The sequence below is a fragment of the Vicugna pacos genome, chromosome 25 (genome assembly GCF_048564905.1).
Source record: "Vicugna pacos chromosome 25, VicPac4, whole genome shotgun sequence".
In the NCBI taxonomy this organism is placed as follows: Eukaryota; Metazoa; Chordata; class Mammalia; order Artiodactyla; family Camelidae; genus Vicugna; species Vicugna pacos.
Genome location: NC_133011.1, coordinates 8,743,037 through 8,766,961, shown reverse-complemented (window position 1 = coordinate 8,766,961; position 23,925 = coordinate 8,743,037). Strand labels below are relative to the sequence as shown.

Here is a 23,925-nt window from a genome sequence, read left to right as displayed (position 1 = left end):
TTGGCCAGCCAGGTGTAGACTCTGAGTCCTGCTGCCTGATCTGTAATAATTACTCTTTGTGTGTGTGTGTGTGTGTGTGTGTGTGTGTGTGTTTAAATGAAGAAGCTGTGGCCTTTAGCAACTTGAGACATTATCAAGCAATTCAGGCCCTTTTAAATCAAGATAGGAATATAGCAAGTTAGAACTTGCAAGAGGAGGACAATGGAACCTCCTCATTAAATATGTAGGAGGTGCAAACAGATTAGCTGTCAGGCAAGTCAGTGTGATACAAGTGCTCTTGACGAACTGTGTGCTCAGTGCTAGGATCATTCAGTTAATCTGGGCCAGGGATTTAAATGATTCATACCCAGTAAGGATTCAGCTCTAACCAGTTAATCCTCCTTCCTACCATACCACCAGAGGAGGAAATAAAACAACCAAGCTTCGAATTCCTTCTCCCTCCTCCCATTAGAAGGTACTTGTTGACAGATCTTCCAGGAAGACTGAAAATTTGCTAAATTCATTGACATATTTGGATGAGAGAGATGAAAACTTCCTAGTCCAGAAGCTACGTAAAGAAGAATAAGCAATGTATTTTTTCTGAGGACCTGATGGTGTGGTGACACCATTTCCTAACAATTCTAAACTTTTTACAAAGTGTAACTCAAATATCGCATCTGTTTATATAAGAGGAATTCTCCTCCCTCTCCCCTAAGTTTACAGCTTAGAGAAAGTAGAGGACAGGACTGAGACCAATCTTTGGAAGGTGCAAGGAGGTAGATTTTTGACTTGAGCATAAGACTTCTCTAACATTCAGAATTATCTAACAATGAACCCTGTGGCTTCGAAAAATTGTGTGTGCTCTTCCCATTAGTAATACTACGTGAGGAATGGACAGAGACATTTCTAAAGTTCCTTCAAATCCAAAGACATTTCTATTTTTGAAGCATAATGAAGACCATAGCTTTGAAAATATGTTAGCTGTCCTGACTAGCAAATTGGTGCCCTTAACTTCTGGCCCTTAACTTCTTTGATAAGAAATGTTTCTTTCTTCATTGGTACTGAGAACCTAAGAGAGATCTGGGATTGGAAAACAAAACACCTCCAGAGCAACTAAAACATCTTGAACTGCATATTCACTTTTGCATATTTTAATTTAAAAATTTAAAAAGTAGCTCTCTGTTTTCAAAAGGAGGAATCATGTTGGAATAAATCCCTTTTAGTCACCGTAATGAGAAGAAAGCTGATTGAGAATCATATTACTCTGCACAACCAATTTTCAACTGATGTTTAATAACTATCTTCTAAGAAAGGCCTGAAAAATGAATTCTTTTTTTCTGTTTTTTGTGTATATATTCTTATTGAAGTATAGTCAGTTTACAATGTTGTGTCAATTTCTGGTGTACAGCATAATGCTTCAGTCATACATGAACATACATATATTCATTTTCATATTCTTTTTCATTATAGATATTGAATATAGTTCCCTGTGCTATACAATATAAACTTGTTGTTTATCTATTTTATGTATATTAGTTAGTATCTGCAGATCTCGAACTCTCAGTTTATCCCTTCCCACTCCTGTCCCCACTGGTAACTATAAGTTTGTTTTCTATGTCTGTGAGTTTGTTTCTGTTTTGTAAATAAGTTTGTCTTTTTTTTTAGATTCCATATATGAGTGATATCATATGATATTTTTCTTCCTCTTTCTGGTTACTTCACTTAGAATGACAATCTCCAGGTCCATCCATTGTTGCTGCAAATGGCATTATTTTATTCTTTTTTATGGCTGAATAGCATTCCATTGTATAAATATACCACAGCTTCTTTATCCAGTCATCTGTCAATGGACATTTAGGTTGTTTCCGTGTCTTGGATATTGTAAGTAGTGCTGCTATGACATTGGTGTTCATGTATCTTTTTGAATTAGGGTTCCCTCTGGATATATGATATGCCCAGGAGTGGGATTGCTGGATCCTATGGTAAATCTATTTTTAGTGTCTGAAAAATGAATTCTTACTCTAATGTTTTCCAACCCTGTTTCTTGTGTAACAGCATATATTATTTCTAATATCAAAGAATAAATTTTTTATATAACTTTAAATTGGCCTCTGACTATTTAGGCGTAGGTTAAATTCTTCTAGTGTCTAAATCATATACTAATATATATTATTTGACTCTATTAATTGTACTTTAACTGTTCTGTTTTTTACCATTTTTTGGACACTTACTATATGCCAACCATTGTGCTAGAAGCTTTCACATAGCTTGTATTTTGATAAATAGTTCTAGGACAGTAAATTAGCAGAGGAGTTTAAGTTATTAGTTTATAGGAAGGCTTCAGAGACTTTGTAAAGCTAAACAGTGCATGTAATAGTAATTAAACTATGATAAATATCCAGGGTCCATATGGCAATTTATATCTTTCAAAACACTTTCATGTAAACTCCTTTACTTTATTGGGTTTTTTCTTTGCCTCACTGTTTCTCTGTTTCACTGTTTAAATACTAGCTTTATTTAGATATAATTCATATACTATAACCTTTACTGATTCTTAACCTTATTTAAACAGTAAGAAATAAACTTGATGCCAAAGAACAGAAAAAGCTTTAACTTTAAAACAATTAAGCAACTCTTCAAGAGCCCATGTTTCACTAATATTTAAAGTTAAGTATGTTTTTAAGACAGATTAAAAAGAAGAAAATATTTTGAGGCAAAGTTAGAAAGACAAAGTTTGAGGAGAGAATAAAAGCATTTGAAAAAATTTAAGAAAAGAAAGATTGATGATATACAGCATATATATCCAGATAGTGCAAGGCAGGGAGGGGAGTGTGAAGCCAGGAAACTAAGTCTGGTTTGGTGAATATCAGGAGGACTGATCAGGGCTTTTGAGAGAGGATGGGAAAGATTAAGAGACTAGCCAAGTTAATTTGGAAATAAACCAGCTTCACATATAATAAGCTAAAGAACTATCTAAGAGGATCGGTAATTCGAGAAGGTGACCAAAGAAGTCTTGCTGCACAAGGAACAAAGATCAATCAAAGTAGACTGATATCTGAAGTTTAACTCAAGGGAGAAAAATAACATATACATTTTTGCAATACAAAACAGAGACAAGTGGCAGATAGCCTGTGAATCAAAGTTTCATGCTATGTTTCTGCATTTTGTGTTTTCAGTCCAGCCTAAAAATAGATGATTCACCAGGAAAACCACATTGAAAAAAATGTTGTTAGTTCAATGTATCCTAAATAATCACTTTTTAAAGCCAAATGTAATTATAGGATCCAGTTAAAACAATGCTTTTTAAAAAATCACATGCAGAGAAGGAATAATGTCTTGTATTTGAACTTAAAATATGACCTCTTAAATTTTACCAACTGTTCCAAACATAAATGTAACTAAAATTAATGTAATGATGACCAGATTATTTTGTATTCATTTTAAATGTTCCAAAACTTAAAAATAGCCAGTAGATTTTTCACATCAGAATCTGTTGTACTTAGTGTTTTTTATGAAGTGAAATTGCTGTTTTTACTCAAAGTGGATTTGAGTCACATTATAAATTAATTTATGCCACTTTACTCTAAGGCATAATTAATTAATTAACCAAATAAATATTATTGTTCCTACTAATGTAATGGGGAACATTTCAAGATCCTTTGTTTTTTTATCCCTTTGTACTACCAATATAACGTATTTTCACTTTTCAACCAAATTACACTTTTTTTGTTATTTATTCCAAATAATCAGTCAGGTTACTTTTGTTAAACCTGGTTGGATCAGAGTATATACGTTGGTGAATTTAGTCATAATCGAGATTTCAAAAATTACCAAAATCCTGGTCATTTGTTAATTTAAAAATTAGTTTACCCTTTTAACATTTTAAAAGTTATATACATTAATGTACATTATGTACTCTTAGTAAAAAGAGAAACTTTTTAAACTTTGCACATTCAGATACTTTGACAATTTTAAGATATCTAAATATGTAAGAAAATAAACCAACATTTTAAAACATTTTTGAATCACAGATGTCGCTGAAAATCTGACGAAAGCTACAGCTTACTTTTCCTAGGAAAAAAAAAGTATGTATGTGTATTTGCACATGAAATTTTGCTTACAATTTCACAGTTTATGGACTCTCTGAGGTCTGCCTGTGGACCCACTAGAAGTCCATGAACTCTGGGTTAAGAACCTCGGCAATAAACCCACACTTTGCTTTGACAAGATGGAAAACTTGCCATTAGAAAGTATGATTGTTTAAGCTTTCATTCTTTAAGGGCATGTATCTGAAAGGAATGATTTTTTTTTTAATCTCCCTAAAAACTTTGGCTCAGTTATCCCTCCTGTTTAGCCTTAAAATGAAGACCAATTTCCTTTGGGTCAAACCCCAAACTCTTAGTGTCTTGACTTTCTAAATGCTTGACAACTATAGACACTTTAATGAAATCCAAATGGGTGAAATTCAACACTTCATTCTGATGTTCTTTACAGATGTTCTTAATAAGGACACTGAAGAAGTCCTTAGAAGCCTAGCTTCACACATCAGCCAAGGGAAGAAAGAATTCATTGGAAAATTAAGATAATAAGTAATTCTGGAGTGTTCCTGTACCAGTCAATATTGAGCACTTACAACATAAACCTATAATCAGCTTTGTAGGGAAGTATGTAGTGACAGGGGTAAAGTCTGCTGATAGCCTCTTGGGAAGCAACAGTGTAAGACCATACTACCTTCTGATGTGGAATATTTAAATTCTGCTCAGAATAATTTTCTGCATAAAGACTTAACTTCTATAAGGGACAGGGTTTTTTTTTTAATGAATACAGAAAGAAGAAGCTGAAACAATCACCTTTGGCTATCATAACATTAAAATAATTATTTTAATAATAGAAATGAAGATAACTACTTTAATAGAAATTTTATAAATGCTGGAATTTTGTAAGTGGAATGGATGTCTTAACACCATGTAGGGTAGATTAGGGCACCATAATCATTCTGTTCTTCCACTCCCTCTACTTGCCAACAGTGGATGAAAGCTCACCTGAAATCTGTCTTTGAAGCTCTGAATAGAATAGTTGCCGTCTGGGGAATTATTTTCCTGAACACTCATTGAACCTATCTGGAGAGAAGGATTTGCACACTTCGAGGGACACAAAAGCTTACATGAAACATTTTTATCAATAGATTTGCAACTTTGAAGATGAAAAAAAAGCTCAAATTTTTGAGCTGACAAAAATATTAGCATGGTGCGCCTTCTTCTTACAATTTTCAAGAGTAGTGTTGGCTTTACAGGAATGTGTGAAAGTGAGGCACATTAACCTGAAAGGAAATATCAGAAAGAAATTCACTCAAGATTTTGCACTAGATTAGTCAGAGTTCTGAATTCTGATCCAGAAGCTGTCTCTCATTTCCCACGGAGCCTAAGGCAGTTAATTTCACCCCCCTACTACTCCACTATTCATCTCTTTCTTCACTGGTGACATGAAAATAATGCTGATCTGCCTAAAAAGAGAGTTGTGTAAATTTAATGTCACGTTCAAAATATTCCAATAATTTTAAGGCTTATTTAGCTAAGGTTGGTAAATTTGTGATAAATTAGAAGAGGCTACAAAACAGCTGAGGCATTGTCAGTGAATTTATGCCCGACACCACCAATAATTAGAGTAATATTAAGTTAGTAAGTGACCACGGGAAAAGAGAAGTATGTGGGAAGGCAAAGAGGGAAGGCAAGTTCCTAGAACTGGTTTGCACTGCGGGAAAATCACTTAATTTTCTTCGCCTCATTTGCTTCATCTTCAAGTGACATAAAATCCTCTGTGTGGTCCTTATTAATATCTGTTTTTGTATATTTATGTGCTTATTTTTTAATTTGGCCTCTTTCCAGTAGAATGTATGCTCAAAGGGTGTATAGAACGTGTCTTTCTGGTATACCAGTGTATCTCTGTATCTGCTCAGTAAATATCCAATATTAGATGGTTTCTAAGTCCCTTTCAGCTCTAAAATCAGATCTTTAAAAAAAATTATTATAAACATTTCCAAGCATAAAAAAAGTATAGAGACTAATACAGTAAACACCCCTACATGCATCACTCAGTTTTGTCAAGTCTTAATTTCTATATTTGCTTCAGATTTTAAGAAATAAATAGAATTGGAGGGAGGAGGGTATAGCTCAGTGGTAGAGCGAATGCTTAGCATGCATGAGGTCCTGGGTTCAATCCCCAGTACTTCCTCTAAGAATAAATAAATAATAAATAAACCTAATTACCTCCCCCTACCAAAAAAAAAAAAAAGGCTCAGTTAAAAAAAAAGCAGAATTGGAGTCGCCCCTCACTGTGTGCCAGTTCCCAATTTCTTTCTTCTTTCTCCCCAAATGTAACTGCTATCCAAAATTTGGTGTTTATTATTTCCAAGAACATTCTATACTTTCACTATATTTATAGAAACTATATATCATTTCTCCAAACTTTACATGAATGGCATGTACTTGTCATTCTGCAACTTGCTTTATTTTCATACAACATTATGTGCTTGAGATTAATCCATGCTGATACATGTAAGGCTAACCCATTTTAACTACTGTTCCATTATGTGAATATTCATGATTTATTTATCCATTTTCCTGTTAGTGGGTATTTATGCTCTTTTGAGTTTTTCTATTATAGACAAAGTTTCAAACAACGTTCTCCCCCATATCTCTTTCTGCACATGTGCTTAAGTTTCTCTCCTAGAATTTCTGAGGTAAAGGGATATATATCTTCAACTTCACTAGTTTAGGCCATAATGTCTGATTCACTTGCCTATATTTTTATGGAGATAGTTTGTCAGGTTATTTCCTTTTTTTCCTTTTCCTTTTTCTTTTTGCCTGGGTAGGAAATAAAGTGTTAATCAACTTGATGAGAGCATCATTTTTCTATTTCTAACCTCTCTCTCTAAGCAGATAGAAATGAGACAGAAACCTTATAGAAGTCAAGAAAATTAACATAAAATAAGGAAATTCAGATGTATGTGGCTCAGAGTCACATAAAAACATGGCCATGTCCTGTCATCACATAGTGATATTCACAACACAGCACTGTCAATATGCGATGTTGCACAAGCACCATGCCACATGGTAAACAGTGCAGAGGCCTGTGAGTAAGTCCCTCTGGGAGCTTATGACTGTGACCGAGTTCACAAGTGAAATTACTTTTGGGGTGAAGAAGCACTGACTTTTCAGACCATAGCAAAACAATGGGGAATGTGAAGTTCTGAACCATAATACTAGTTGAATTACTGTTTTAATGCTCTCCTTAAATAGGCAAAATATCTTAGTTTAACTGGATGTTCCAAATTTGGGATTTTGGGCAATTCATTTTCCCTTGAATTTCAGATGATCTATTTGAAAGGTAGGATATGGAAAAAGTTTTTCAGTCTGTCTTTTTGGTTAAACAGCTACTCTACTTTAACAGATATTTTCTCACGCAGTAAATATTAAAACAAAGAATATGAGGGCACTTGTATTATCTACCTAATGTAGTTTCTTTTTCATAGATTAATTTTTTTTTTAGATAAAAGATGTAGGGCTTGAACAGTAGAGGTTCACTGGGAAGTTTACCTTGGTAAAAAGACAGGAGCTATTACATTCTATCTTGTCAATGATCCGTGAATAATGGGTCACTGGGGGATTTAAGAACTGTATCTTTCAGTTCTTGCCAGGGAGGTATATCAGTGTGCACTGATGTGAACCATAATGTGACACACCTTGAAGAATCTTCAAAACCCTCAGGCACTCTCTCAGCTGCTGTCATAAAGATATGGGACTAAAGGTTGTCAGTTAAAGATGGAATTTTGTAATACTATAAATAATTTCAATAACAATGATTTTTCCTATTTCTCCATATTAAATTCTAATGAAAGAATTAATCCTCAGGTTTAAAAGCCCTTAGAGTTTTTTTTCCCATTACCTTAGAAGAGTATCTGTGCTGATGTAGAAAAATAGACCCCACATGTAATGTTTTATTGTCAAATGGGGAAAAAAGCAAATTGCAAAATAATATTATAGTATGAACATATTTTTTATGTGCGTGCTTTAAAATATATGCTTAAATTTGCATATCCACAGCAAAATGTCTAGAAAGATATACCAAATATACTAATAGTGGCCATCTTTGGGAAATGAATTTAAGAGGGTCATTAGCAGGGGAGGGAGAAATGAGAGACTTTCACTTCAGTCAAATAATTTAAAAATTAATTGATTTTTTTTTACAATAAGCATGCTCGTATTTATTATCTAAAAAATAATAAATACATTTATTTTTCAATTTAAAAGCATTACTTTCAATAAACACTCTTCTGAAGAGTCACTAAAATTTCAACAGCTTTAGGGAAACAGATGATATAGCATTTTCAAGTAGAGCTTAATTTGTAAACCCACAATTATTTTTACTGAGTTAATAAATTTTTTTATGAGAGACAAATGATATGATTTCTTGGTATTTCCTAGTTTTTGTGAAGCTAGAGAAGATCTTATTATGTGGAGCAAATTCTCATTTTATAAGTAAGAAACTAAGTCTCAGAGAAGTTAAATGTCTTGTAGATAAACCATTCTAGAGCTTAATAAAAAAATTAAATTCATCTTCTGACTTCATGTCCATGGCTCTTTCCATCACAAAATGGCCTCCAGCTTTGAAATTTTAGTATAATGATAATATAAGTAATTCAAAAAATAATTTCATTTAACTCTGATCTTAAAACCAGCATACACCCACACCTCAATACCTAAAACATTACTCATAGCAAATTAATGTTCCTGAGACAGAAGCCAAAGTAACAGGTCATTTGGTGACAATATTTCAACACAAAATGAAATGAGAATTAGTTTTACTTCTCTGTGATTTTTTCATCTTAATCAGTGATCACATTCTCTTTCTTCTCTTGCCTCTTTAAATTAGTGAGTGGAGAAGAAATAAAACATCAAAGATACCTATTAATGTGAAAAGGAAAAATCAAATTTGGGGACAGCAGCAGTAGAAAAGAAAAGTAGATGGAGAGACCATAGAAGAGCAGTAAGAACCAAGGCAGACAGAAATTTGACAACTTCAAGGACAGTGAGTGGGGAAAAAAAGTGGGCTGAGATTTGTTTTACATTTATTATGGTAGGCACCTACTAAATGGCTGATGGATAAGATGAAGGGGATGATGATGTCAAAGGTTAAGGCAGAAATTCTCAGTCTGTAATACACATTAGAACTACCTGAAGTGTTTGTTTAAAATACAGAGTCCTGAGTCTGTATCACTGGGAATTCCAACTCACGCACATAGGGAGGGCCCTGAAATAAGTACCCTGGATAATTCTAATGATCACACCTGGAGGAACCCTGAGCTACAATTATTAAATCTCTTGAAAGGGAGAAAAACAAGAACCAGGATATAGAAACCTAGAGAGGGGAAAAGAGAGAAAAGGGGATCTGAATAGAAATCAAGGAAGAAAGAAAAAGAATCTAAAAGCAAAGATGTAACTAAATGAAAGGAATGGTTTAGAAGAAGCATGAGGGTGGGTGTGAAGAGAGACAAGCAAAGACTGCTCAGAAGCAATAAAGCAAAATGAAATGTAAAAATATTGAGGAAATTAAGATTTTTCTTGGATTTTAAAAATAACATTTATTACCTTTTTCCTTTATAGTAGTAACACTTGCTCATTGTGGAAGAGTTGAAAAATCAGAAAATGAGAACGAAAATGGACCCTTAGTTTGTTACCTGTGAATAGCTGATGTTAACATTTTGGAATATCTTCTGCTGGTCTTTGTTTCTGTTTAGTTTCTTGAAGGTTTTGTTATATAGTTTACTCTACTATCTGAAAATAGAGCATTCCTAGAAGTGAAACACTTCCTAAGCAAAGAAGCAATTACCTTAGGACACATCTTGCTAATGGATGCATAAAATAGGTTGGGATAAAGCACAGACACTTGCAGACACGGTTCAAAGCTATAGCAGCTTAATGCAGAGATGCTGAACCCAGTTTCCAGAGGAGCTTGGTGGTGCCACTCTCACTGCTCTGGGTGTGACACTGGCTCTCTAGCAGCTCCTGCAAAACAAATACTAAATGCTATTTTGGCCTTTTTTTCATAAAAGTGAAAATCCTCTTTAGATTTCCTTCCAGTTAGTGAAAACAGGTAGATCTTTCATAAAAGCGAAGTGGAGTAGAGAGAACTTTCAAAAAGCAGAGGATATCTGTATGTGCCATTAAATACCTGCTTTTATAACATAAGAATCTCCCTACCTGAGATTATTGATGGAAACTTCATTTTTAACATCTGCTTCATATTCACAATAGTTCTCCTTTCTTCCTTGCTAACAGAATTTAGGTTTTTCAGACAGCCAAGAACTTCAGCGAAGGCTGGCTCCTCTTCAGTGCATAGAAGGTGGATTTTATTTAGTCTAAGTGAATCACAGTATAATTCTATATACTGTGGCTGAGAAAGGGAGCAGGTGACCTAATTCTGGCCAATAAGAGATGAGGGCAGGTCTACAAGTTGGATTTATGGGAGAAGTTCTTAGCTCTTAAAAAGTGCTAGCAAGGAAGAAGTAACCCCCTTTTCTGCCTATGGAATGTGTGTAAGAAGGAAACACTGGAGGTTGGAGCTGTTGCAGCCATCTTGTGGCCATGAAGGGAGCCGGTCTACACACTGCAGATGGAAGAAGAGGAAAATAGGAAGAATTGCACTCTGGATAATCCTAATTAATTACAAATCCCTGGACCCTAACTTGAGATTTCTTGTTATGTCAGAAAATAAATCCCCTATTGTTTAAGCCCCTTTAATTCAAGTTTTCTGTTTCTAGCAGTAGAAAGCATCCTAACAGAGCATTATAATTTCCTAACAATTTTCCTCTTGTAGGCTACTTATGTTACTTACAGTTTTCACTGTCAGTTTTTGCCTTGGATAGGATCAAGAAAAAAAGTTACATGGCTTAGATAATAATGTAATTTATGTTGAGGGGGTGGGAAATGCAATAAAGAAAAGAAACAGGAATGAACTTGAAATATCTCAGGTCATCAAAGCTGAATCATTCTGAATCTCCACTCCATTTATTGCTCACTGCTGTCAGCCGAGGCAGTTATCAGGGGCAAGTTACATTTCAGAAGGAAAAGTTGGGAAACACAGTCTCAGCATAACACACAAATAATCCTCTAAAATACAAAAAGCTGTTCCTGTTTCCAGTGTCACATGGTTTCATCAACCTTTTTTCTTTATTATGGTAAGATTACTTTGGTCATAAGAAAGGCAGTTTGTTATGCCATGGTAATTCTCTTCTCATATTAAAGTGTGCTGTAGATTCTACACTGTGTTTAATCTAAATGCATCTAGTCTATCACACTGACAGTATCCAAGAACTTATGTTTCCCAAGGACCTTCCAGGAGTTGACTGCCGCTCCAGAATCCAAACTGGGACAAGGTTCCCTGATTGAACATGATTTAAATGAAGAAGTTCAAATGCCTGTGCTAACATCTGACAACTGAACGGTGGAAGAAACCCCCAGTAACTGCCTCTGATTTCATCACTAGCAGTGATTAAGCCCATTTGCCACTTGAGATTTTAGATTTGTTTACTTGTTAAATACTTAGTTGTCTTAGAGTCAAATTTTGGAAAGGTTCCTCATGTAACAGAAGCTATGCGTATGCAGAATAACAATTTTAATCACTACATTTATCAGGTACTAGTACTACAGTGACCTGCATTTCAATATTAGCATCAATAAGTGCCCTTAAAACACATTTATAATTTTATAATTATTGACTACAATGTAATTCATTTTTAGAAATTATTTTTGAAATCCCACAAATAGATTCCAAAATGAGATTAAAGCCACAGCTAAATACTTAACTGTTGTTCATGAAGTTCTTCAGCACTGTGGTTATGACTTGTAACATTTTCCACTCCTGGTCTCTGGCCAGGAGTATTGATTCATGAGTTGACTATGGTAGAGGGTGTAAGGAAGAAAAACACAGGCTAATCTAAAACTCAAATAATTACTCTTCTCTAAACCAAAAAAAAAAAAAAAAACCCAGCAAATCAATTTCATAATCTACAAGATATTTTCCCTGTGATGCTTCACAACTGCATCTCATGTAAGATTCATTTCCTGCACGCTTGGACATCTAAAGAAAAAGAAAACAAAACTTAGAATTTGGAGAGGAACTCACTGTTCAAAAGTTCACCTGAGATCATGAAGAATATGGAAAGAGTCTACTCTGAATCTAGATCCTTTCTGAACTTAAACGGATGCTCGATTTAAGAGTCCAGATTGAGGGAAGATGTTAAATTAAGCCCTATTGAAACATTTTAAATTATCTAAGTAGTCAAGATTCAAAAAAAGGTGCCAGTAGATATAGAAAGGCAGAAACTGATTATGAAAATCGTTGGAAACTAGCACAGGACTCGGCACGTGAAAAGCATATTATAAACATTTGGTAAATTAGTAACTACATAAGTAAATCATAAATAAATTTACCTAAACTTTTGTAATAGTGTGTATCTGGGTAGGGGAACTGCTTTCTCCACCTTCTCTGTTTTTCCTCATTCACTTCTGATTCCCATTTTTTTCAGTGAAAACAAATGGAGAGGAAGAGGATTCTGGTCACACCTATCTGTATATCCCCGTGACAGGGACTTCAAGGTTATGCCTGAACTTGATATCGAGCAAGGGTCACTCTGATAATTCGACTGAACCCTGTGCTATAGAACTGTGCTGCTGGTAGTCAGTTGGGGTGGGTGGGGCAGCGAGACTGACTGCATGGAAAAAGCCTGCAGGATTAGGGGAGCTCTAGGGACAGTCAATGTGTAACTCTGCCCTAATGTCTTCAAATCTTCTGTGCCAAGGTGGCCAGGATCCTGAGGGAGTAGGGGTAGGGAGGTCACTGAGTTAATTCTGTGCAAACAAAAGAAACCAAACAACAGTTTCAGTCCTCTAAATACTACACACACATGCACCTCTACACTCCATCACTGTCCCCTTTCCTCAGTGAAGTCTTTGGATCCACCCCATGTTGGGAAATGCATTTGTGTAAGCATTAGATACACAGGCTTGGTGAGTGGACATTTTGTTGGAGAGAATTGACCTCTCATGAGAAGTAGAAGTGACTTTCAGCCAGCACCCCTGTGAACAGAGTCAGTAGTGAATCTGGAACAGTTTTTGAAACCTCCTAAGTTGTACTGAACAAGGCCCAGGTGAGAAATTTTGAGTCTAGTCCTCAAACCCCTCCCTATTCTTTTGGAGAATTCTAAGGTACAAACGTAGGACGTTTTGCTTGGCAGCACCCTGAACATGGAACATGCCATCCCCACACAAGTATACAAATGAAAAAACAAAATCTGAGAGCATCTAATTCACCTTGTTGTTCAGTATTTAAAGTTTGTGAGAACTAGGCCTCTGGGCCACAGGCTCCTCTGATGTTCCCTCTTTAAGTGCAATTATTTCCCTTCTGGTGTCTGCAATAGTAACACTGTTTATCTGCATCCAAAGCCTTCCACCCAAACCCTACACAGGGTGGTAATTATGCTAGTGTCATATTCCCCAGGAACCATTTGGGAGCAAATTGAAACGCCTCAGAAGCTGATTACATACTTGGCATGAGCCCTATACACAGAAGTACCTGTACTTCTGGCATTTTTTTCCAAGGACAAAAGGTCAACCAGTGATGGAACCCTTGCTAGTGACCTAACTCAGTTTGCTTTGCAGAGAAATCTGAACCGTCTAGAAGAAAAGAACTCCACCTTTGGGAAAAATATTTTATGCAAACATAGCTAAGTAGTTTCTCCTTTCTCCTCTTGTCCCTCATCTTCTGAAGGTTGTGCCTGCCAGCATTCTTCTGTAGGAGGATTTTAGACTTTTCCCCTCCAAAGGTGGGGTAAAGTCTCTGTCTATAGAGCTAAATCATAGTGTTCAAAGTCTAATGGTGAGAGAAGTCGCCCATCATAAACTATGACAACAGGTCAAGGACTTCTAAAAGTGAAGTGGTGAGAAGCTCTCTTCTCTTCTTTTTCCTCAAGCTTCTTTGTGTGTCAAGCAGCTCAGCCACTGGAGTTGCTTGGTATTACTAGTGATTATTATTTTGGTTTTATCTGAAGGGCTAATACACAAGGCATTAGAATAAACAAAAGGGGATAAAACCTCAGGGTATCCATTTTAATATTTTCAAAAGCCAAAAAGATGGCACAGTTGACCAATTCCGAAATGCCACAGTATGAGAAGGGAAGAGATGAAGTTTCAGTAAGAGAATTGTTAGAAGTCTTATTTTAAATGCCTAGGGATGAAGAAGGCCCTTCAATACCGACTGTTTTCAAGGCATGACACTCTTCCAGAATCCAGAGGAGAAACAGAAGTTAAATAGCAACGCACTTTTGCAGGAGTGTTGGAACAAACAAGAAAATTTTTATTTTGAAATACAGTCTTTAAAGATAAATTTGGCTTCCATTTTCCATATCTAGGTGCATCCAACAAGATAAAAAAACAGACAACACAACAAAACAGAGACCCACAACATTATGTACAGAGCTCTAAAATGAGCTGTGAATATCTACAAGAAACTAGCATATGCTCTTTGTGAAAGGATGTACTTGTGTGGCTTTCTATAGTTCTCAGTCCTCGGGAAGAAGAGTTAACCTCCTGGAACTGCAGGTGCGGCTGCAGCCAGGGAAGAGCTGGGGTCAGTGAAGGGCTGGGGGTGGCCCCCCAGGTGGGAGGCGTGGAGAGGTGTCTGGGGAGGGGAGCGGCGGCGGCCCGGGACAGATCCGGGGCTTCTCTAGAAGTCCTGCCGCGGGGTGTGAGTCAGGCTGTGCCGCCGCAGATCACAGTTTCGCCTGAACACTTTACCGCACTGCTCGCAGCTGTAGGGCTTGATGTCTGTATGGGTGAGAAGGTGAGTTTTCAGATTACTTCTCTGATTAAAGGTTCTTCCACATGTGGGACATTTGTGTGGAGATTCCTGTTCAGATGTGAAGCAAGCAAAGGATTAATCCTTCACACCGCCACGGCACCCTTCTCAGTAGTTTCTGTCTTATCGGTATCACAAGCGTTAACATAACACGCACGACAACAAAGAGGGACTTGCAGGAACAAATCTGTGTTCCTAATCCTCCAATCACAAAAACACACGCACAGGCACACACGGGGGGCCCGACTGCACTGATAACTGCCGGTGGCCACCGCGGTAGGCTTTGTGATTTCCAGCTCTTTACATTTCATCACCATGTCATAGGCAGGAAAAGGAGGAAGGAAAAACTTTAATCCTCTCTTAAGGAACGACATTCTCCCGGGTAATAAGGCTCCTCTTTGCTGGAAAATTAAACTATTCCTCAATGTTCTGAAACCTACAAATTATGAGGCCCCTGGGAGAGAGCGCGTATGGGATTTCACCATGCCTCCATTATCAAAATTACCTTTATTTCCTCCCAAACACGAAAGCTTTAAATGCAGGGCAGATCAGATGAAAAAAAAAATTCTAAAATTAGGATTTGGAATAATGAGAGTGGCCTGTTCTTTAAGAAAAAAACACATAAATATTTATGTTAAATAAAATTAATTTCATCTATGGAAAAAAAATCAAAAGTTCTGCTTTCCCCACCTAGAAAGCTAATTTAGACCTCTTAAGACAAAGACCCTGCCATTAAAACACCTTCTGTAGAGCAAAAATGATACAACAGAACCAGTCGTTGGTTTTAAAAAAGAAAATAGACTTACCTGCATATGTAAAGTTTTGTGGACTGCTAGAGTTCTAGACTGACAAAATCCTTTCCCACACTCCTGACATTTGAAGGGTTTTTCTTTGGAATGGATATACCTGAAAGTCAATATAAGGTTTCATTGAAATGGATTTACCACCACAGTGAAGAGTTTCTTTTGGCAATTACTAAAAATTACAAAGTCGTGGGGGGAAAAAAGAAACAAGATTTCCCTTATTTTTGTTTTTAATTTTTTTTTTCTGTTTATGGTTAACCTCAACTAACAGACTCTTCAAAACATTCACCGGACTCTGGCTTTATCTACACTTGATCGCCCTCTGTGGCGCATTCTGGAGCTCAAAATCGTGCCGAATGAGCTCCTCCTGGCCTCTACGGTTTTTCTGGGATTTAAACTGGTCAAATCAGGATGTAAGGCAAGGCCAAGTTTAAGGGAACTGATTTTAGCAAATCCCTTAACAGCCCTGGAGGACCCTACCTAGGGGGACAAGAGCAAGTGGACTCTAGGAAGAAGATACTCTCACTCCCACTCCTGGGAAGTTTTTACCATATGTAAACACTTACATTATAGTATGTCTTCAGTTGCCTTTTATTAATACAGAGTTTATGATGTGGAGGGAATATGGGGAGCTATTTCTAAATTCAGTGATCTCAAGACCCGCGCAAACAAGTTTAAAAGACAGGTTGCTGTGGCGGGCTCTGGGGGTGAGTCAGGGAAGGGAGGGAACCCAGTGGAGGTGGTTGAATAGATTTCCAGAAGTGATACTGTGGCAGCCAGGACCTGTACCCACCATGGAAGGTCTTTGGGGTCATCAGGTCTACCTGCCCCATCCCCTATGGGTGACCTGGAGAAAACTGGAAAACAGACCCCAGGACCAAGGCCAACCCAGCAGATTTTAAATACCTAAGAATGGGGACGGCCCTCTCACATGCAACTCATGCATGCGTTCACAGCAGCAGCCCGTTGAGGAAAAAGGTAAATGTTGGGGGTTGGTTGTAGTTTGCTGGGGCAGAGTTTGGAGGATATATTTTAGTTCAGAGGGGATTTTACTTGGCATGTAAACCAGGACTTGATATCCTGAAAAAATCACCCTTCCCTGCCCAGGCCACCTTACCTGTGATCCCGCAAATGATCTTGCCTCCGGAAAGCCTTGTGGCAGATGTCACACGTGTATGGCCTCTCGTCTGTGTGGGTCCTCTCGTGGATAAGCAAGTTGTAGGATTTGGTAAAGTGTCTGCCGCAAAACTTGCAGATAAACTCTTTTTTCGTTTTGGAGGGCAATCTCCCTCGGGACGGCTTTCTGTCCGGAGTCAATTTACTGAGGCCCGAGATGGGGCTACCCAGCCCTGGGCTCAGCTTGGTCAGGTCTCCCATCTTAGGGGGGTCCTCTTGTGTGGCAGCCACGGCCAAGTTGGCAAAGTCAAAACGAGGCCGGTCCTTGTGCAGGGCTGGGAGGACGTGGGCAATGGCTCCCTGCTTGGGGTGGAAGAGGTGGGTGGTAAAGGGCAGAGCCGGGAAGGGGAAGCGCGCGTCCACGAGGCCCTGCGCCGCCGCCATCTCGGTGATGGTGGAGCGGGTGATCTCGTGCACGTTGGGGTACCCCAGTGTCCAGTGGTTCATGTGCATGGTCTGCACGGCGCTGAGGCCGTACAAGCCCTGCAGGTGGTCCACGGCGGCGGGGAAGGTGTTCACAGCCTGCAGGAAGGAGTAGTTGGTGAGCTGCAGCGATGGGTGAAGCGGGATGGGCGCTGGCAGGGCCTTGCTCCCCATTTTCCGGAGTGTTGGAGGGCAGAGGGAAACGCCCCTTTTTTCCAGGACTCAGAGGTGAGTGCGCGTGGGCTCCGATGAAAACCCAGAGGGACAGCAGCACGTAGAGAGAACCCTAAAAATGGCAGGGGAGAAAAGGAAAGTCGTGACTATTATCCAAGCCTTCTCGATCTGCCTTTTGGTGCTACGTTGGTTACCACACCTTCCTTTTAGTCCTCCTCCCCACCCTACTCCAGGGCCTCCCAAAGGAGAGGTGAGGGAACCGAGCAGCGCCTGCCAGGGGATCTCAGCCACGGGGCCAGGGTGTCAGGCAGGCTAGAAGTGGTCCCCTGGCCAGTGGATCAGCCATCGAAGATTGGATTCCAGGCACGCACGGATTCCAGGAGCGGAAGACTTGGGCCAGGCGGGGGAGAAAGAACCGCGGGCAAGGGGCTCCAGCAGAGGCGGCACCCAGCCTAGCCCACCCACCCCTACCAGGCGAGGCGAAGCTTGGTCATCCGTGACAGCCCGCTGTGCCAACACCCGCCGGCCGGGCTGAGCCTCTGTCGCCGTGGTGCCTCCGAACTCCCCGGGGAACGACAGGTTGTGGGTCGGATCTGGGCTGGAGGGCCGGGCTCAGCCGGGCAGCTCAGTGCGCTGTACCCGGAGCCCGCCGCCCCGCCCCGTGGCCACCGATCCAGCGCTTTACCCGGACCGCGCCAGGGGTGCGGGAGCGCAGCCGGGGAGGCTTTGCGATCCCAGGCCTCCAGAGCCCTCGGAGCTGCCTGCCTCGCCCGGCGCTGACCTCCGAGGTTTTCTTTTTCCCTTCTCTGCCACAGTCCCATTTATCAACGGTGACGGGCCACAGGAAAGAAAAGTGACACCTCGGGGGCTGGTTGGGCCTGGAACGGCCCCCTCCTCCTTCCCAGGGGCCTTCTCCTCCTACCCCCCACCAAGATCCCTTCCAGATGTACAGGCTTAGTGGGGGGTAGGGGGTGGAGAAAGACCTAGAGGCCGGAGCCCCTTCTCCCAGACCCAACATCAGACTCTCCGGAGGCCCCTAGGCCCGAGCGCTTTTCGACCTGACAACAGGAGACTACACCCATGAAGCCCCGGGAAAGAGAGGACAGGAGAGACGGCCCCCTGGGGAGGAAAAGGGAAGGAGCAGCAGGGGAGCCACAGCAGACCAAGTACCTCGCGGCTCTGCCCCGCTGAAGAAAGCTTGTTTTTCTGCCTAAGTTGAGTGAGACGTTGCTCCTGCCACCTGGAAGCCGGCCGGGGTCTGCGGCCTGGGCCTAAGCAGGGAGCGCGCACTTGCCTCCCCTTGTGCCCGCAAGGGCAACAGGAGGTCGGCTTTCAGACCCGGTTTCCACAGGGCACCTCACCTGCTTTCAGGGTAGGCCCATGGCCAGCCCCTTTTTAGCAGCGAGTTCTGCCAGCTTGGCGTGCCTGGGTCTCGCCTCTGAAGGGCCTCCCCAGGTGCGGGACTCACAGCTAAGCGCTTTCCCTGGAGAAGGGCAGGCAGGCCTTTCTGAGCCATCAACCTTTTATGCACGGTTTTTGAACCCAGCAAGAAGGCGGGAGAGTTTGTCCAGACTTCCCTTGCACCAGCCATTTCTGCGCTTGAAATTTTCTTCTCCAGTGTGTTGTGAAGTGTTGCTTGTGGCTCCGAGGGCAGGCTTAGGGGCTGTGCTAATGACACAGCAGCTCCTGCAAGGCAGAATCTGGCTGCCTCCGTGAGACCCACACCTTCCGTTCCTCCTCCTCTGTTTGGAACCGCTGGGAGACAGGGATTTATTAACGAACCGCTTCTGCCTGGTGGTATGTGGTCTGGGAGTTGAGGTTGGGGAGTTAAAGAGAGGTGTGTAACAGTCAGAGGGTCTCAGTCAGACCATTCAACCGAAACAGTAAACCTCCATTAGTAATAAACTTTCCCACCACAAATCACAATTCATTTTTGTTCAGGGGCAACCTTCAAACCCTCTCCTAGAGAGGTAGGGGAAAAGGATTCTACTAACATCCCTGGTAATCTATCTGATTATTTCCTCTTCCATTAAAAATAATACATAATACCTTTATTTCCTTCTTTTTGCAAAAGGAGGATTTTCCAGAGATTCCAAATATTAGTTTTCCCCTGGTGTTAAAAAGCAGCCTCCACCATAGAGAGGAAATTGAAATTATTATTTGGGTGTATTCCCAGACTAGCTTTCTTAGAAATAAATACAGGAGGCAAAGTGCAATTCCCACCATGTTCTCTGTGTATGTATGTCTGGGGGGTGGGGGGTGCACGCTGTTGACTGAAGGAATATCAGGACCTATGATTTTATTCCAAATGCACAAAGTGAACTCTGCCATAAAGGTTGCATGTTAATTTGCCTCCAAAAAGTGCCACATTCCTTCTCTTTTGCACCAAATGTCTTAAAACACAAAAATTAACACCGCTATTATAATTCAGCTTCATGGTGGCACAAAAGTGCTATTTCATAGTATGTATTCGTTTTAATTTGCAGGTCAAATAGTTTCTTCATAGAATAGTAAACCCTTCAGAAACTGTACAACCCTAAATATCCACCAAATACTTTTGCCATAGATAATTAGGGAGTTTAGATTTCCACTCTCCTGCTGAGTAGCTGGAAATCTGTGTCAAAAGATATTTTAAGTCAATGCAGGGATCCAAAGTACTTTCGTTTTGTCTAGAGTTGAACATGTAGTTCTCACACTCAGTTTCAAGCAGTAACAGCCGTCATCTGCTGTGACTTCTCCACCATCCCGTCTTGGACCATTGGTTACCATTAATTTTGCAAAGAAAAAAAACTTAAACCAATAAAAAGACATTAATATTTAAGTGGAACTGAGACTAGTTTTCTTTCATCAGTCTTCTTCACAAGAATTTCAGACATACACAGAAGTTTGGTAAAAATTCACCTCACTGGCTGACAACAAGTGAGAGGTGTACATACTAATTTCAGTTCAGTGAAGCTTTCAAAACATTGGAGGAAAAAAGGCAGTGGTAATTTGATTAGGAGTCTCACTCTTTGGTAATGTGTTATTACACTGATTATCTAAAAATATAATATACAGTCAGGGGTCATCTGCTAAAACCTGTGCTTTGGAGTCTGAAAGAAATGACTGATGGATCCATAGGCTCGCTGAATTTCTCAGCCCAAGCCATAACAGAACTTTACATAAATCAGAGAGCTACACTCCAGGTGGATCTAAGGATATCATTTTTTGAAAAATAAAATTAAAATGGGCAGACTGGATCAGGTGAACAGAGAGAAACGACGGCGAATTTCCTGCCCCTTCGCTGCGCCTCTGCCTTTCCAAGGAGTTAATTAAATTAAGATGCCTTCCACATAAGCTGGGTTCTGTTTCTCTCTGCTCCCTCACTCCCCCTGCGTGAGTAATTTTCTTGTTCTGCTCGGGACTGCAGTTTGTTTAGCAGAGAAAGTAGCTGTCTGCGCCGTTTCGCTCCAGGAAAAGCCAGCCCTCTTTTGTTCCCTGCTAACAGGTAGGGAGACAGAGCCAGCGCTCCCTCCAGACACCTTTTTCACCCTCCTTCCTTCAACGCAGCTCTGCTCTCTGTTGCCATTTCTCGAGAATCCAAGCGTTTAAACCCTAGGGGAATTTGCCTTCTACCTCCTCCTCCCGGACTGGAGGGTGGAGGAAAATCAAAAGACCCGCACAAGGTTGGAGAATTACCTAGGATTGAACTATTACTCTCCTGTTGAAACGCGCTGGCTAGACAAGCACTGTGTGTCCCGGCCTGTCCGCGCAGTGGTGGCAGGAATACTACGGCAGGCAGAAAAACCATGGGCTTACGGGGTTTAATCTCGACGTACGTCGATCAGCTTTTATAAGAAGACTTGCTGAATGCTTAGATTAAATGTCGCAAAACAAAACTAAAAACAGTACATGAAAGCGTCTGTCGTTACGTGTTAGCTAGGAGTGGCGTGCCTGGGATCTGATAAAGTGAAAAATACAAAGCCCCGGGATTGTAACCATATGATTCCTTTTCACAGCTTCTGAACTTGTGGCACGCTGAACCAAGAATTTGAGTACCCTCCTTCACCCTTCTGCAGCCTTCCTTACTTAGGCGGCTGCAGCCCCTTCCCAGAGCGGACACTCACCTCCAGCAAAAAGGTCCTACTGGGCAGCGCCACTCAGATCTGGTCCAGGCAGTCAGACGCACAGCTTGTAAAGGTCATTGGGTCCAGGCCGGGCAAACTTCTTTTTCCGCGCGGAGTCCCGGGAGCCGCGGACATGGTCTGGAGGACGACGAGTAGCCAGAACGAGAACAGATCCTCGCCTTCGTCCGAGTCTGTGGACGCAGAATGTGTAAAGACCCGGGGTGGTTGGCCCCGGCGCTCAGCGCTCGCCTGGAACCTCGCGCCGCCGCGAGCCTCTCGCCGCCGACTCCGGATAAGGTCGGAGCCTGCAGCCTAGCAGGGCCATCACCCTCCAGCAGCGAGCACGCCGAGCTCTGTCCCCTCCCGCGTCCCTCCCCAGGCTGTTCGCGGCCCGCAGTCTCCGGCTTTAGTAGCGGCCCCGCCTCCCCTTCGGGCGGGCGTCCCACCGCCTAGCCGGGCCCACTGAGCCCAAGCTCCGCCTCCACGCCCGGAGCCCGCTAATGGTCCACTGTGTTTACTTGTGTTTGGATAGCAACTGAGTCTTAAAGGCACAGGTTTGCTCGAGGTTTCCCTGTTACAGAGGCACAAGGTGACTCAGTTCAAAACTCACACACAAACACAACGAGCACCCACTTCCTTCTTGGTGCCACTTTCCCTTATAACATTAGAAACCGAACAACTGTCTTCCTTGCCTCCCGAAGACCCCGCAAACAAACCCAAAGGTCATTTTGTAGTTTTACTTGGCCCTCTCGCAGCGTTCATTTCCACATCTTGACAATTTTAACGTTAACTATCTTCTAAGTAGGTAAAATCAATCACTTCTAGATTGTATTCTCCAGCATGTATCTACCTTCCCTCAACTTACACTACACAGTTTTGTACATACTTTTGGGCAATTATGACTGTACATGTAGTCTGCTTTCGCCTGCAGTTTTCAAAACGAGGTTTGTTTATAGAGGTGACAATTGACTAATTTTGTAATTACTGCAAAAATATGTGGAATGTCCCAGGAGAAATTACTTCCAATATTTAAGCTTTAATCCTACAATGTACATTTCATAAGCAGTTAACCAACTTGGTTAAAGGGGTGGGCATCTGCAACCCATTGGTAAACAATAAAGAATCCATCTGGAGTGGGTGACAAGCAATCATTTAATATTTAGGAAATTATTATTCTAAATTCTCAAACGTGTACATCTTTTTTCATTCTCAGCTTCTCCCCTCCCCATTAGAGTTCAGTCACCAGGAAGCGTAATCGAATTAGTGATTACGATTGTAATCTGTAGTGATACATTTTTCAGGTTCCTCTAAAGGTTTGGTCCTGTGTGAGTGTAATTGCAGAACGCAGTTCAGCTACTCTAGAAGTAGGGTGACCGAGTGACAGAGGATGACATACTCTCGTTTTAAACAGCTTCTTTCCAGATAATCTGCGTGAGCAACACTGAGCAAAACGCTCTTCGTCCCAGACGAGTTCGCCAGAGGCGATTCCCATTAGCCCCCTGCAAGCCTGTGCTTCGAGGGGCATAGATCTTCAAGCCAAGAGGCTGCACAATTCAAAGGTGTTCCGCTAAAATATGGTTTTTGATTTGCTGCCCCAAAGGACAATTAAAATAATCTCAATCGTGAGGGGCAGTGGACGAGTATAAGCAGAAGACTAAAAGCTGTCAAAAGGTCAAACAGTGATTGAGGAGCCAGGTAGAAGCTACGGGACATTATTTTATTAAGATAAAATTCCTTCCCATTTTACTTATGCAGAGGTGGATAGAATTTTTTGTACCTTTGGCAAAACATAATTCAGAGATAGCAGATCTTTCTTTCTTTTTTTCTTTCTTTCTTTCCAATTTCAAATTTACTAAGGTTAAAAAGTGAGCTTGGAACGGAGACCCAAGTGTTTCATACCCTTCAGTATTTAACGGCTTCAAAATAGATTTGATAAAACAGTGTGGAAGTAGCAAAATGCCTAAGTTCAGGACTTAAAAAAAATTTCCCTAGTGGATTCTATAGGGGTGCTTTCATTTTAGCGCTCAGCCGTGAACCCCAGCTACGGGGATGCCTGCGGTCCCCTCTCTCCAACCGCCTCATTCCTTCTGCAGCTTTTCTCAATTTGGAAGATTTGGAGAAAACTTTCTCTTCTTTCAGACCTCAGGACACAACTACCGGGGTGGTGACCTGAAGAGTGTTCCTACGCTTCATATTTCCTCTTCTGTAAGTGGAGGTAACTCCCCGGCGATGGGCTTCACACCTTCATAGTGTGTGTGTGTGTGTGTGTGTGTGTGTGTGTGTGTGTGTTGCGCAGAACCGCCTGCTTTTCCCCCGGGATAAACAAAATTTCCAACCATCCACAAGCTGCG

The 23,925-nt window shown here is 40.8% G+C and overlaps 1 protein-coding gene across 2 annotated transcripts; it reads right to left on the bottom strand.

Annotated features, from left to right (window-relative positions):
- Positions 1–14,374: 14,374 nt before the first annotated feature.
- On the bottom strand, positions 14,375–21,956 carry OSR2 (odd-skipped related transciption factor 2). 2 transcript variants are annotated; one of them, XM_006198046.3, is made up of 4 exons: positions 21,575–21,956; positions 16,813–17,580; positions 15,699–15,798; positions 14,375–14,943 (listed from the first exon to the last, which is right to left on the bottom strand). In XM_006198046.3, the coding sequence occupies exons 2-4, from the start codon at positions 17,466–17,468 to the stop codon at positions 14,761–14,763; spliced, it is 939 nt and encodes a 312-aa protein (XP_006198108.1). In that variant the 5' UTR covers positions 17,469–17,580; positions 21,575–21,956; the 3' UTR covers positions 14,375–14,760. The 2 variants fall into 2 exon arrangements, with proteins under 2 accessions (XP_006198108.1, XP_006198109.1); XM_006198047.3 differs by having other exon boundaries at positions 14,375–14,861.
- Between the last annotated feature and the right edge of the window lie 1,969 nt (positions 21,957–23,925).

Coding starts and splice junctions, on each gene's coding strand:
- OSR2 (XM_006198046.3), bottom strand. CDS start 17,468: ATGGGGAGCAAGGCCCTGCCAGCGCCCATCCCGCTTCACCCATCGCTG. Junction 15,799..16,812: donor GATCATTTGCGGGATCACAG/GTAAGGTGGCCT, acceptor ATTGACTTTCAG/GTATATCCATTCCAAAGAAA. Junction 14,944..15,698: donor ACAAAACTTTACATATGCAG/GTAAGTCTATTT, acceptor ACATCTGAACAG/GAATCTCCACACAAATGTCC.